This window comes from Gekko japonicus, unplaced genomic scaffold (assembly GCF_001447785.1).
Source record: "Gekko japonicus isolate JY-2015 unplaced genomic scaffold, Gekko_japonicus_V1.1 scaffold1136, whole genome shotgun sequence".
Lineage (NCBI taxonomy): Eukaryota > Metazoa > Chordata > Lepidosauria > Squamata > Gekkonidae > Gekko > Gekko japonicus.
The window spans coordinates 41244-57255 of record NW_015174306.1 but is presented as its reverse complement, the minus strand read 5'-3'; the positions used below and the strand labels follow the sequence as shown (position 1 = coordinate 57255).

Genomic DNA, 16012 nt, shown 5'->3' with positions numbered 1-16012 from the left:
CACTCCACTTACTCCTGATCAGGGCTTTTTTTGTAGAAAAAGCCCAGCAGGAACTCATTAGCATAATAGGCCACACCTAACAGCGAATCCAATTAGCATATTAGGCCACACCCAACAGCAAACCCAATTAGCATATTAGGCCACACCCTTGACAGTACAGCTCATTAGCATATTAGGCCACACACCCCTCGTTACCAGAAGTGTGGTCATCCACACTTCCACACGTTTGCTTCTTATTCTGTTTACCTTGTTTGTTGTCAAAACCCAGGGCTTTTTTGTAGCAGGAATTTCTTTGCATGTTAGGCCACACACCCCTAATGTAGCCAATCATAATGATTTTCTGCTGTTGGGTGTGGCCTATTATGCTAATGAGTTCCTGCTGGGCGTGGCCAACTTGGGAGCCAGCTGGAATTCGGTTCCTGTGCGTTCCTGCCCAAAAATAGGCCTGCTCCTGATTTTCTTGACAGTTGATCCATAAGCACTGGAATCTGTTTGGGCAGTGTTCTTCCACATGTCTGCCCAACCCTGTGCATTTTCACAGTTGTGGAGTCAGTTTGTTTTTCTTCCACACATGCCTTAAATAATAAGGATTTTCATGGGAGCGTGCTCTCATCATTGGTTGTCATAGTGCCTCCCTTATTAAAAAAAACTGCCCTAAAATATTGATGTATATCAATATAGTGTTGTAATGATAGCTTAAGCAGTTTCTCTGAATTCCCCCCCCCCCTTTTAAGGCTCTAGCTGTTCCCTTGTGGAGATATAAAAGAAAAGGCATATCTCCATGAGGGAAGGAGTTAGAGACTTGTTTTTTTAAATGAAAGCTGGGAATTCAGAGAAACTGCTTAAACTATTATTACAACACTAAATCCATATATCAATATTTTAGGGCTGCATTTAAAAAAAAAACAAAAACCAGCAACTGAAACCACTCATCTTTGGGGGGAGGGGGAGGGAGTAATTTGAAGTTGACAACAGTCCAATCATTGAAGGGCTGGAGGTGGGTGGCTGGGAGCAGGTGCCTATTTATCTACTTGCAATTTCTTGCTTTCGAACTGCTATGTTGGCAGGAGCTGGGGCCAGAGATGGGAGCTCACTGTGTCACGCGGCAGTAGGGTCTCAAACTGCCGAGCTTCAGACCTTCTGGTCTGCAGCTCAGCATCTTAACCTCTAAGCCACTACGGCCCCACTCATAGATAGTTACATGATAACTAATGAAAGGTTTAGTAAATAGCCTTGTATTAACTTACTATGGTATTGTGTCAGTCTAAACTACAAAGTATAACAACAATGGAGGATGGTCAATTTATAGAAGTTGAAATTGCTCTCTGAGAAATGACATATTAACATAAAAATCAATTTTTGACTGCTGAAACTGCTGCTTGAAATTAAAGCTGTTTTGAAGTGAATAGGAAAGGTGTCATGCAAAAAGAGACTAAAGAATCCAAGGGTAATGACAGTGGGAAAATGTACAAGAAAGAAAATGGCTAATCTTTATCTATTGTCTTCCCCCAGGGACCTGTCCTCTCTGTAGCCTTTGCAAAAGGTGGGGAAATGTTTGCCTCTGGTGGCGTAGACACACAGGTTTGTTAAAGCTCTTTGGTTCTTTTTAGGAGGTATGTGGGTCAAAATTAGTGTTCCTACTCAACTGTGCTAGTGTGTGCTGATGCAGAATTTTTTAGCCCTTAGCGCACAGATTTTTGGCTTGTGCAGGGTGACGAAATTCCAGAAGGAAGCTGAAGCTGTTATCTGGAGTGCACCAGTGCCCTCCTGGGCGGTGCTTCTGCATCCAAAGCCCCTTCCCTTCCTTCCTCACCAGCATGATGGAGGGGAGGAGGCAGCAGCTGGGCACCAGGTGCTTAGAGCTCTCATAGCCAATGGCCAGCCATGTTTCCCTTGGGTGGCTATAGTGGTTGCCTTCTCTCTTTCCCCCTGTCCCTCAGTGACAAAGGCAGAGGAAAGTCACATGGTGGCGCATTCCAGTTTGCATCCCTCTGGGAGCCACGGGGGTGGGCCAGTAGGCATCGGTGCCTGGTTTCCCTGGAAAAGATACCGCGGCCATGGGGAGGAGGAACAAGGTCGTGTGACCACCCTCTCTCTCCTTTTGTGGAAAGGATGAACCCACATGGACCTCGGGGGCAGGGAGGAGAGAAAGAAGAGGGGGAACAGAATGGGCACTTGTGGCCTGATCCTTAGCACGTCTGCTCGTGAGTAAGCCTCGCGGCGCTCCTTAGGATTAGCTCCCAGAGCCGCATGTTTTGCCAAGGGCAGCTTTGCACGGAGCAAAGGACATCAAGGCTGCACAGGGCTCTCGACAGGTTTTCAGCTGGCCACTCCTCCTCATTCAAGCGTGAGCGGCCAGTGTGATCATCCCTCCCTTTTGTCTGGAGTGAAAAGGGCTGAAGCTCTAGCCTGGCTTTCTGCACCCCTGGAACCAGAACAGCATAGGAGGAGGGGGGGTTGGTTTGACCTGACCAGAAGAGGCATTGGAAATGGGGAAGGAAGTGGGGGGTGGAGAAACTGGGCAGGAGAAATTACACCAGCTTCCAGTTTCCTGTGTTGTAACTATTGTGCCTCCAAATAGAAATTGCTTTACAAAGTCATACATTTAAAGTCAGGGCCAGTTCTTCAAGAAGCTAGAGGGGGTGGTGGAAGATAGGAAGGAGAAGGATAGTACTTACTTGAGAAGGGAGAGATGGAGACGTTTGAGTATTGTATCAAAAATGTAATTCAAAATAAATGTGCTGGAAAGGTAGAGACAAACTTATCCAGGGGCTACAAAGCATCCTGGCTGAAGTAGGAGACTTCTCACCACCTTGAAAATAGGATGAACAGAAACCTGATTAAGTTTGCCCTTCTGGCTTAATAACATCAGTTTGTTTCCCCAGAAAAATGGATGAGAAAGTACTTCTGCAAGTCTTAAGATCACTCTTGCTTTTCCCAAATTCTCAGTGCCTTCTGTCCCTGCCCCATTTCCCTTTTAAGGTTCCCTTTGCTGTGGTGGTAGAAAGTGCATCAAGTCACAGTTGACTTATGGTGAGCCAATGCAACAGACAGAGACATTGGTTCATTTAGGCCACTGAACGAAGTCTCTAGACACTTCTCTATAAGTGCCTTGGTTAAGAATTACGACATTTTCACTGAATATTGCAAAGAACAAGTAGAAGAAGAAAATGACTCAGTACACAAATACTGCCCTGAAAAATGAAGTAAACCACAATAGAAGGTGGCATTATTTATCCTTTGTGATGTTCTCAGTGATTTAGCAAAACTTTGCAAAATTCTTCAGAAGAGCTCTTTGACTACTGTGAAAGCATTTCAGTTATGGTAATAATCTTCTAAAAAACTAATGTAGGCTTGCTCACAACTTTAATGCTAGTAGCTCTTTTGGCTCATGACGTAGAATTTTTCCTCACAACACTCCACAGCATAGAAGGAGCTACTTTTTATAACATTTTTTTAAAACCCAATTTTCAAGAGCTCTTACAAAGATGACTTCACTCTGGTTACCTTTTCTTTCTCAAAAATCTTGGTTTTAATTTGAACTATTTTTGGTATGTCTTGAATTCTTGCTATGTAATTATTTTATTTTATTAGGTTTTTCTAGTTAATAGATTCAAGGTGCTTGAAGTAACATATTCCCTGACTATATAAAGTGATTATGTTGTTTTGCCACACTAAATATACATTTATGACTTGTTACAGGTGTTGTTGTGGAAGACTAATTTTGATGTATTTGAGTATAAAAAAATTCTTAAAAAGAATATGCGGAGGATACATATTGATGAACCCCCTCACCTGCTTGATATTTACCCACGATCTCCTCATCGACATAATGTAAAACCACAATCAGTTGAGGTAAACAATTATTAATATATCTAATTCTGAAAAAGGGCAAATCTGAGGATACTTAAATCCGAAACTGAACACAAACAAGCAGGAATTTCTACAAGCCTGAAAACCACCCTAGGTTTGCAGAAAAATCTGATATCTAAAAAGAAAACAATATACTATGGGATTTTAAAAACCCAAAATGATAAATGGAACTTCTGTAGCTTTAATAAGTGAATATATTCAGTGGCCATTAGTAGGCAACCACAACAGTTTTCCCAGCATTCCAAGACTTGGATTCTGTCAGTACAAGGGAAGGGGACAGGCCCTTTCCAGGTTTCTTTTGGCTTTTGAGAGAAAACTCATTGCTTTAAGCTGCTTTGGGTCCCCATTGTGGAGAAAGGAAGGGTATAAATGACATAAATAAATATAGCTGAAGATGGAGGGCATATAAAATAAATTTGTTGGTGGGTGGGAAGGAAAAAAGGAAGCAGGGAAAGGTGAGGATATGTGGGTTGCCAGGAGGAGGGAAAGAGGAAATAGCGTGAGGAAGGAACTACAGGGGGAAATAGGGTTTCTTCCACAAGTCTCTGTGGGTTCCCCACTGTACAACTGGGCCATAGTTTTCCCAGGTAGAAGCTGTCAGGCATAGGGAAGGAGGGGAAACTGAAGGTGGGGGCAGATAAAGTTAGGTGGGCTGGTGGGTGGGAAGGAGAGAATGTGCAGAGTTAGAGAGACAAAAGAGAATACCCAAAAGAGAATCAGAGAATAGAAGCATAAGGTTAGAGGCAGCTGAGAACATTGACTACAGATTTTCACACATTTTCATTAAATAATAACTTTAATGAAAATAATATAATCATCGATTATATTTAAAGTTAATTTTATTGTTTCACAATAATATCTGTTTATTTAGTACAAATATGAAATGAATTGATTTTGTTGTTCTAATAAAATTCATGTATCAAAAAAACTTGACTATATCTTTCTGGAGCAGTCAAACAGTTGACGTTTTTTGCTGCCCATAATGGAGAAATACTAGAACAAATGATGCTATGTTGCCATGTCAGCAAATGATTAGAGGAGATACTGAAAACTAGTAATAAATGTAGTTTTTTAGGGCAGTCAAGATCACATTGTGCATAATGATACAATGATACTAAGGCACTTTCGAACTATTGATGCTCTTTGCAGGCATTTTGAAACTGATGCTTCTTGTTCTTCAAACCTACACTAGATAGCACTAAAATTTAAGAGTAGTTTGTATACTGGAAATCAGCTTGGTTCAAAATAGGATTTTCAGAGTGAATTTCTTATTCAATATTGAAAATATTGTACTCTGTACTGTAATTGTTAACTTGTCAGGACAACATATATATGTTGGTAGAGGGGGAAGTTTGCTTATGGATAAGGAACAAGTTTACTGTCATAGGCAAATAATTTTTCAAGAGAATTCCCTAATTTCTTTGTACCCCACAGCCTATAGCAATTTATTTTAACATCCTTTGAGTTGCTAAAGGGAGAATGTCCTTGTGTTTTATAGATGTATTTTAGTTTTGGTTGTAAACTGGTTTCATGATGTACTGCCATAATGTTTTGTATTTAAATGGTTAGCTGCCTTAATGGCCCTGATTGGGCAAAAAGGTAGACTATACATTTTGTAAACAAACAAAATGTGTTTAAGATCATGGTTTTGCAGCTTCAACTGGCACAACATGCCTCACCCCACTTCCTAGTAGGTGTGGGAGCACATTTGGCTTATTTTGTGCCTGCTCCGTTGTTTCTAGTCCAAAGGCAAATTATCTTTTAATATCCTTCATGGAGCCCCTCTTCTTCCTCCACATACCTGCTTGAAGTTCCATCACTGAAAGAAGTTAAAACAGTGACAGAGAAGAATGGGGCCTCCTAAGCAATTGCTCCACTGTTACGATATCCACTTCTACAGGACATGCACACCTGCACATAGTCTTTGGTTTTAAAAAAGTATAAGGTGTATTTGTTTTAGCAGGCTTAATAGGATGAATGAATATGTTAGTGCTTTGGAGTTTACAATGGTTGATCTTCGCATTTACTAAAATTTCACTCTAGGTGTAGTTAAAATAATGTGTTTTGGTGAAGTTTTACATGGCTTATTTTAAAAGTAGCTAAAGATTTATTCTTTTAATAAATTTTTTTCTGCTATAATATGGCATAAAGTCTCCCATCTTTTTTGTGGGCTTTGTATTTCAAACAGCCCTAGTTCCTTTTTCCCTAGCAGTCATAAGGAGTAGAGCGGCTCTGGTTCTATGTAAAGTCTTTCAAATATTCCCAGTGCAAGATTCAGATTTCCCCACCACCACCACCTTTTGTGGCATCATCTGCACTGCAAGGATTTTCTGGGTGTTGGTGTTACATTGACGCAGCAAAAGTCCCACGAGTTGGCTTTGGTTAGTATAAAGATTGAACCATACACCTAGAGAGAGTTCCAGTTACCCCGGTATAGTCCAGATTATACAGCGTATGAGAGTTCTATCCTGAGTCTGTAATGTAAGTAATAGTAATGTCTTCAAATCTGGTTTTCAACAGATAAATCCCAGCTATGATGTAACGGATATGCAAACATTTGACCCAACCGTCATCGATATTAGCTCTTCATCTTCTAGTTCTCAGGTGGGTTTTCCAGGGGACAATGGCAAACTGTGTTATAAAGCATTTGTAATGTTTGTTATTTTATCCACAGCAGTTACAGGACTGTGTGCATGCTAGGGTGCTATCGACTTACAGTGCTAGCATAGTCTTTGTGCCTGACAGTTTTATTCCTTTAACTGCAGCCAAATTAGAAAGAAATTCTGTGCTTACATTGTTGTGAATTGTGCCAAAAGGCTTTCCTTACCTTTTGTTTGCATAATTTTGTTTGCCTCTCCAGGGCAACTTGACTCACAGACCTTTGACCTCCAGGGCAACTTGTTGGCCACTGTAAACCAAACTAGATGTGACAGCATTCTCATGGCTGCCATGAGGAAACTGCCATCATTTTTAAGTTACTTTAAAAAGCTGTGAGAACAGTGTGGCGGCCTGAGGTGCTCTTTTCCTTCCTACAAGCCTTGTCAGTGCTCTTGTCCCTCCCACAAGTGCCAAAATGGCTACAGTCTCCCCACAGCTGTTTCGACACTTGAAACAGTGTGTGGGTGGAGAACAGGAATACCGTGCTGTGGGCCCAATCAGAATCAGATCCTTGCAGCATTTAAAATCACTTTAAAATGGGCGGTGGGGTCTTTGTGCCAGCCATGATGATGCCATCAAATCTAGTTTGATTCTATGGTTAGTTTGTGAAGCAGGATGCTGGACTACATAGACCACTGGGGGGTTCTTCTGGTCTTTTCTCACTGTTCACACAGATGTTGCCTTTCTGCTGCCATCATAGGTACAAAACTGTCCAGTGCTTTAGATCCTTTGTAAATGGTCTTAGGTCCATTGTCTACCAACTTTCAGCTTTATAGCTAGCATGGAAATACCTTGCTTGCTTTGGGCTACACATCATGTCCCTTTTTTGAGGTGGAGTCTGACAGGTTTGTCTAGTAACAAGGGATGTTTTGTGCTGTGTGTGTACTTGACTTAAGTTTGCCTGAACATGCAAGAATCTGAATTATTTTGATTCCACTGTTAAGTGAATCACAGTGCAGTCCAAGCAAAGAAAGTTCTGCTAAGCTCCATGGAGCTGATTAAGTGTTTCTGCATACAAGATACCACTGAATTCTGAACATATCTTTTTAGGAATATATTCACTACTGGCCAATGTGCTTCTTACTGTAGAGTGTACTTATTTCCTATGCATATTTTTATGCCCAAGCTGTTCATAGAGTTTAAAAGGAACACAATGCTAATTATCTTTGAGTGAACATATGAACTTGGGTAAAACTGAGTCATTTCATCATCTTTGACTGGCAGTGGTTCTCCACTTCTCAGACAGCAAGCATCCTTTCCCCAAACCTACTGCCTGAGATCCTTTAAGGTGAGAGCATGTGCTCTACCATAGAGCCATTTCCTCAGTAATTTGCTTACTGATCCTAATTCACACTTCAAGAGTTAATGTACAATTGTCTTTTGATAGATGTTTGTATCTGTATCAATAATCACAAAATCATCTTAGAAGCTCTCCAGTTGGACTCTAGAAAACAGTTCTGTGATGTACAGAAAACAGAGTATGTTTGATCAGGTAGCTGAATTTCCTTCCACCTCAGAAAAATCAGGCACTTGTCTGCCTATTACCTAGGCTTCATAAATTGACTTTATACAAATCTCCCACCCCGAGCATTCTTATTGAGCTGACTTCATGACCTATGACAGTATTGCAAAAGCAGCAAGGACAAAAACTATTGGGAATTTTCTAGTTCAATGAAGTAGCATCTGGGCTAGTTTTTTGGGTGAAGCTGCAGGATATTTTTCTGCACCTATAACTAGGAACTATTTAGCTGTTCCCTTGTAAAGACAGATAATACTTCAGCATGTGTTACTGCAACAACTTGCCATGGCTTTGCTATACCACTGAAAACAGTTTTAATTTCAACACTTACTCACCCTGAACTTTAGATAATATGCTCTGAAACAATAATGCCATCTTGTGTTCTTTAGTAGTCTTCAGTGGGTGCTTTGTGTGAATTGTTGTAGTTGTATTAACTTGTTTGTGTGTGTGTGTGAGATTGAGACATAAACAATTCCAGTATTCTTTCTTGCCTGTAGCTTTCTGCAGCAGTCTACCTGTGAACAGTGACCTCATGTGTCCGTTGCCAATTTTGTCCTCCCCCCCCCCCGCAGTTCCCCCCTCTCATGCATTGCTGGGAATCAAAGCTGTACCCCTCATTTTCACAGCTGACTCTGAGGCATGTAGAAAATGCCTGACATTCATCAGCCCACACATCCACTACCAACTGGTCCCTTCCTCTTCCTGTGGAAAAGTAACATTCTCTGAGAGCTGTACCCTGAGGAATGCAGAAACAGCAGCAAGCCTTTCACACAGGAAATTACTACTCTAGCACTCTTAGGAAAGTGTTGCTGTCACTTGGACTGCCTGCCCATAATGAGCTTCCTGCTTTTTTCCTGCTGACCTACAAGATGATTTACTACTGATCTAAATGCCTTTGCCAGTCTGTAAGCATAACGGCAGCTAATGAAGCTGGCAATCAGCAGTTCTGTAAATGTGTAACTGCACCGTCTTAAACTTGGAATGTGGTAGGCATGTATTCTCTTTGCTACTCTCTTCATATTCCATTGAGAGAGGCTGGGTAGCAACTTCTGCATGCTTTTATGAAATTGAAAAATATTGGTTCAGGCGTTTTCAACATTTGTAGACAATTTTGCTTTTTAAATGGTGATTGTAATTCAGTTTTTTTTTTAAGTGTTAAATGCTTATGGCACAGATAGCCAAGTAGTTCAATGCACATGTCCCACTGCAGTGAATGAATATTATAGAGAAGCAGTGCTTGATGGATTGTGAACTGAGGCAGGAGCATCGTCCTTGAGTGGGGCTCTTTTGTAGCTATCTGTGGTAGGAATCTGTGAATACCTTGCTCTGTGACCAGTCAAAGCATGCTATGGCCCCCAATTTAGCCGTTGCATGGTATGTCTCTTTATACTGGGGCACGAGAGTATAACAGCAGCAGGATTGGCGTTCAGAAAGCAAATCAGATGAAATGGCGAAGAAATGGGAGGAGGGATCCGACTCCCGACCTTTGGTGGAGCACCATTGGTGCCAGCGCTGGAGGTTAGGAGTCCGGGAGTGCTCCTGGATTCCTCCTTAACAATGGAGGCTCAGGTAGCAGCCACTGCCAGGTCGGCCTTTTACCATCTTCGGCTGATCAGGCAGCTGGTTCCCTTCCTCAGCCGCGACGACCTGGCTATGGTGATCCATGCAACGGTCACCTCGAGACTAGACTGCTGTAATGCTCTCTACATGGGGCTGCCCTTGTCGCAAATTCAGAATCTGTAGCTAGTGCAGAATGCCGTGGCCAGGCTGTTGATGGGTCTTCCCAGATGTTAACACATCCAGCCTGTGCTGAAGGCGCTGCACTGGCTGCCAATAGCATACCGAATTCGCTTCAAGGTGTTGGTGCTTACCTTTAAAGCCCTATATGGTCAGGGTCTGACATACCTGCAGGGCCACCTTTCCCCATATATACCCCAAAGAGCACTGAGGTCGGGGGCCCAGAACCGACTGGCTCTACTGGGCCCCAAAGATGCCAGGCTCGCCACTACTAGGGCCAGGGCCTTTTCGGTGGTGGCTCCGTACTAGTGGAATGAGCTCCCGGAGGAGATCAGGGCCCTGTGGGATCTTATGCAGTTCCACAGGGCCTGCAAGATGGAGCTCTTCCACCAGGCTTTCAACTAGGAGCCACTACCCCCAACCACGAACGAGCCGGCCCGTAGTACTAACATCTGGCCGCTACCACTGTGCTCCGGAAGATCATTGAGCGAAACTGTTTGGTGGTATGGTAATTTCAGCACGCTATCTTATGCATTCAATGTATTAGCACTAGCACTTTATGAAGTCTGGTTTTAGTTTATTGTATTGAATTTTAAATTGTTTTTATGTGAATGTATGGTCATCTATAGACCAGTTATGTAAGCCGCCCTGTGCCCGCTTGCGGGGTAGGATGGGGTATAAATTTAATAAATAATAATAATAAATAACTCTAGCAAGGCTCTTGTGCCTTTGGAAGCTGCATTCACATGGAAGAATCACAGGTAGAGTTTTCCAGGGTAAGACTGGAGACAGGCTGTTTAAAAGTTGAAGCCTGGGTCTGTATTCTATCAATCCACAAGGTTTACTCCTGATACTCTGCAACAAGTTCCAATCAAATTGGTCTAAGTCTGTATAGAGCTATCTGCTGAAAATAGATTTCCCCCCCCAGGTGCTCCTATCTTTTGGAACAGACCAAGCAAAATATTAGTCAAGCAGAGAATCGAGGATATAGAACGCCAAACGGATCCTTTCAGCATACAAAACATTAAGATGAGGGCAATTATCAAAAATACTTAACATCTCTTGAAGTAAAAGGGTTTAGGAGAGCCTTCACTGAGGCGAGGTGCTCTGCCCTCCTTTCTGCTGTACTTGAAGGAAAATATAAGAATATTCCTTTCACAGAAAGGCTTTGTACCTGCCCATTAAGGGAGGTTGAAACGACAGAGCACATGTTTTTTAAATGTCCGTATTATCAGGTGGCGCATAATAAAATCATCACGCCGCTGACTGAACAAATTCTGGGCCTCTCTGAAAAAGCTAGACGCGAGTTCCTTCTATCTGATAGAAATCCCAAGATTACCCACCAAGTAGCCAGTTTTTGTATGGTGATACTCAGATCACCAAAACCCCAAGTAGCTAGTTAGATATAGTAGTTTGATATTAAATTAAATTTTGCTTTTAATGTTTTACAGATGTACTTTTTTGTATGACTGGTCTAAAGACTGTAGAAATAATTTTAAATAAATTTAAAACAGGTAGAGTTATGCTTTTCACTGCATGTTCATGACAGTTATAACTATGGGGATGGTCAAACAACTGTCTGTTCAGCAGTTTGTAGTAGCACAGGAGCCAGGGTGGAATAAGAGCCGCAATAGAGTCATTAGATGAACTTAGCCATTGGTTGAGTCATAGGCTCAGCAGGTGGTTGGCAGTGCACTGTGAATGGGATCCATCCTTGCCTCTTATGCATGTTGAAGAGCTTTCTGGGAAAAGCCAATAGAGTTACAAAAATAGTTAGTAATGAATAACATAGAGCAGAAGCAACAAACAGCAAATGGCCTGTGACATTCTGCAAAATGGTGTGAGTTTTGGAACTGAGAGTGGTGCTACCTAGATGTTCTTCTAGCCCTATATCTCCCCCTTGGGTTTTTCCACATGTTAGCCTGCGTCTGTTGAGGCAGATAGAAGTATTTGCCCAATTGCTATGCTAAGGACTTGCATTGGAACTCTGTCTGCAGTTTTGAGGGGGGAGGGGGCTGTTCTATTCCCCTCTGATTCCATGGAGCAAAAGAGGCTAGCAGTGCTTGGAATGTGAGTGGTTAATAGAAATAGAACTGTATTCCCTGTTTTCCCTGCTTTCATATTAGGGTTCCACTGGCATGTGGGGAACTGTGGCTCAGTGGTAGAGCATCTGCTTGGCATGCAGAATGTCCCAGGTTCAATCCCTGGTATCTCCAGTTAAAAGAGCTGGGAGTAGGTGATGTGAAAGACTTCTGCTTGAGACCCTGGAGAGCCACTACCAGTCTGAGTAGACACTATTGACTTTGATGGAACAAGGGTCTGCTTCAGTATAAGGCAGTTTCATGATGCCACGGCAACAGTGTTCTGCCAGCATATCTCCAAGGGAAGGGGGGATTTTTTGTACTGTACATATACTTACATGTGCCTTCTCTGTGGGGGAGGCTATTGAGGGAAAAAAGACTACTGAGGCATTGCATAGTTTTACGGGTTCAGTGATGTGTGGATCCCCCTCTCATGCTTGCCCTTTGTTGGGTGTATCATCCTTGCATCTTTCATTGTGAAGGAGTGGAGGGTTCGGGTCAGTGTTTGTGTGCCGAGGTGGAATACTTTTATGAGTTCTGAGTAGAGCAGCCTTCTATTCATGGTGTTCTAGAACAGTGCTTGTTATCATCCTCAGCTGTTTGAGCAAAGTGTGTTTTCTCTATAGTTTCCATCACCAAAGTATGCATAGCACAAAGCCAGAGACATACAGTCCCTTGCCACACAGCCTCTTATCTACGATATCGGTGACCTAGCTGGTAGCGCTTAGCATCCACAACAAGCTGTAGACTTCATCTACCAATCCTAAACTGTGCCATGGTTGTGTAGACATAGTATAAGGCAGAAGGAAGAGCTTTGTTTTTCACTCCCATTGCAAAACTGCCTGTCCCTTTTCTGAGAAATGGAATTTGACCACAACTTAGTATCCATGCTCTGCTCATATCCAGTTTAGATTGCTGAAACGGACTACATGGGGCTTCTTCTGAAGACAGTTTGGAAATTTCAATTGGTAGAAAGCTCAGCAGCCCAGTTACGAACTGGTGAAAGCTACAGGGAACACATTTTACCCATTTTAAAAGAGCTATGCTGGCAGACTGTTCATTTTGAACCCAATTCAAAGTACTGGTATTACCTTGAACAACTTAAATGAATTAAAATGAAGATGGCTGTTGCACCTTCTGTACATTATGAACACCTGCCCATCAACAGAGGCCTTCTTCAGAGGCCCTGCTCTTAATATCTGAAGCAAAGAGGGTAGCAAACAATGGACAGGGCCTTCCTTATCGTGGCATCATTATTTGTGGATCACAATCCTCACATCCATCCAACTGGCAGTGAATCTTTACACTTTTCAGCACCAGGTTAAAACGCACCTTTTTGCCCAGGCATTCTAGTTTGTTTGTGGATCATGATTTCCCCCTTTTCACCGTGAATCCATATTTACTAGTATTCTACAATGTATTATCATGCAAGGGAAGGGTAACAAATCACTGGACATTAGTTTTATTTTCCCTACTAGGTTTTAAATTTTTGTTGTTTTATTTTATTGTGTTTTCCTGTATTTCATTGTTAGCCCTCTCAAAGTGTTGCAGCTGAGACTGAGGCACATAAATATTTTAAATAATACATAAATACATGCTGACAGTCTTGGGTGGTTCTGAAATTCTCTGAACCAGTGTAGGAATTCTTGTGTTCAGAGTGTTGCATGACTTGTATTGGAGCTGCCTATTTCCTTGTCTTGTTGAAACACTGTTAATTATTCAAACTTACATTTTAACAGTGCAATCCTAAGGACATTTACCTGGGAGTAAAGTCCAGAAACAGACCTGAGTAGGATTGTGAGCAGACCTTTAAGGATTGCTCTCAACATTTCTTCACACTGCTGTCCTCAGCAGAGTTATACCTGTTTAAGCCCATTGACTTCAGGGGACTAAAAAGGGTGTAACTCTTCTTAGGATTTCAGTGTCAGTCATTTACACTGCAGTCCTACAGACGCTTTCCTGGGAGTCACCCCTATGAACTAAAATAGGACTTTTGAGTAGACCTGCTCTCTCAAAATGTTTCTTAGAAACACTTGAGTTGAGACTGGTTGTATCTTTATTTTATCCTTCCTCCTTTTTTCTGGCCGATGGTCTTCATTATTTCACAACTGTTTGTTGAAATGTCCATTTGTTTCTCCTGTTCTCGGCATCTGGCTTTCTGGCAGTCGCCACAATCAGCTCTGTTGGCAAATCTGGAACTGACTTATCGGACTTTGTTGCTGATTAGTTTTAAAGTTGCTTCTTTCTTAATCCCTCTGAGGCATTCACTCATAATTCGTTTCCCTGTCCAATAATAGATGAAGGGAAAAAATGCAATCTCATCATAGTTTGTCTTTTCTTATTTTAGAAAAAGTTACATTCAGCACTGTTTGCTGAAGAGCACTTTGGAAATACCCAGTCTGTTTGAGGCTAAACTGATTTTTTGGAAGAGCATATAGCGGGGGTTCCCAACCTTTTTGAGCCTACAGATGCCTTTGGAATTCTGACATAGGGTGATGGGTGCGACAACAATATGGCTTATGCAGGAGGCAGATGTCAGGGAGTGTGGTTATACAGAGCTTCAACGTTTAAGGTAGAAGTTCTCTTTGACAGGATGCACGGGGAATCAGAAGCCCTGCTGGCCATAAGCACCACCAGGCCCTATCAGCTTTCTAAAAACACCTAACAGGCATGAGGAAAAGTGTTGGAGGGTGCCTTGATGCCTACAGGCACCACATTAGGGGAACCTCTGCCATTCAGAATAAGGGGGGGGAGGAACTGACCGCCTAAGTGCATTCATAATTGTGTATTCTCAGAGCTGCTTCTCTACTTTTTGTGCCTCATCAAGGAAGGCTAAAACACAATGCTAGAATATTCAGTAGTAGATGAGATTGCATAAACACCCTGCTACATGTTGACTCCTTTATCAGTTCTAGAGCATTGTTGCAAAAAATACACTATGCAGTGGGGTGGGGCGGGAGCTTTCCAGCATTCAGCAGAGTACAATTAGCTTTGGAAGGCAATAAAATCAGCAAAGTGGACAGGTGGTTTACTTAGTGTGCAATAGATTCAGCACTTGTAAGTTCTGCTGTGTTATGAGTGGAAAATCCAAATACCCCTGAACAGTGTGTTCATTCATAGGCGATTTTGGAAAGGATGTTCTGGATGGAAATGGGTTGTGTGTGTTGAGATTTAGGAAAATGAATTGTGTCCTCCTGGTCTTGAAAAGCAAAGTATTTAGACAGGAAGCTGGGAGAGGGGAGAAGATACTGCAATAGCCGTTTTGGAGAAGCCAGCTTTCTAGGGTTATTGGCCTAACATGGAGGTAGGTAGCATAGCATCATCATTAAGAAACTTTCCTTTTGGATCTAGCAATGAAACATGCCCTTGGATGTGTACAAACAGGGGCTGAAGAAACTTGCTGCAAATTAAATTTGGCTCCTTTTATTTAGATTGTAAATAGTGGGAATGTTTTAGTGGTTTCGTGTTGTTTGTCCTTCTCATTTTAAGAGCTTCCTGCTGCAGCTGTTTATGGCGACACTGAAGACTGGCCTTTATTACATTTCTGTACCTCCCCCTACAGAACTCATATTGTTATTTTTGGCACCTGTGCTCTCCATAAGAATATTTGTAGTTTATGAAAGCGGTTGTATATTCCCCTTCCTGGGGTGTTTTATATTTAGCATTGACTTCCTGGGAGGGAATTTCTCACCTTTGGGAGTCCAGAGCCTTTGATGATTTCAGTCTCTGGTGGTGAGCTTTTTTTTTTTTTTAAACCCGTTTTGCTGATCATTGAAACCTGAACCGTATTTGGCTCCCATTCTTAAATATAAATTATATATAGTACATAATGAGTTGAGTATCAATTTGATTTAAAATTACAAGTTTAAAAAATATGTACACTGCTACATCAGTATTTAATATTGCAATGAAGTATTTGGATTTCAATCAGTTACTGTGTATGACTCTAGCTGAATGCACAGTTCTTAACGAGATCAGGAAATGCCCTGTTCTTTCCATGTCCTGTGCTTGGCATATATACTAACTCTGAGGAAGATGGGGCAGGTTCCATACACACAAAAATTAGTGTGAGCATCAGTGATCTCTGTGTGCACATCTGGGGAAGGCTGGGTCTTCTTTCTGGATTGGAAAAGCAGAACATAAT

General features: G+C 41.9%; 1 protein-coding gene across 1 annotated transcript in view; it reads left to right on the top strand.

The window, feature by feature from the left end:
- Positions 1-16012, top strand: part of POC1B (POC1 centriolar protein B) — a 42615-nt gene that overhangs the window by 14098 nt on the left and 12505 nt on the right. The window contains exons 8-10 of the mRNA XM_015424128.1: positions 1513-1581; positions 3703-3855; positions 6394-6477. Coding sequence (XP_015279614.1) covers positions 1513-1581; positions 3703-3855; positions 6394-6477 — 306 coding nt within the window. The remainder of the gene's footprint in view (positions 1-1512; positions 1582-3702; positions 3856-6393; positions 6478-16012) is intronic.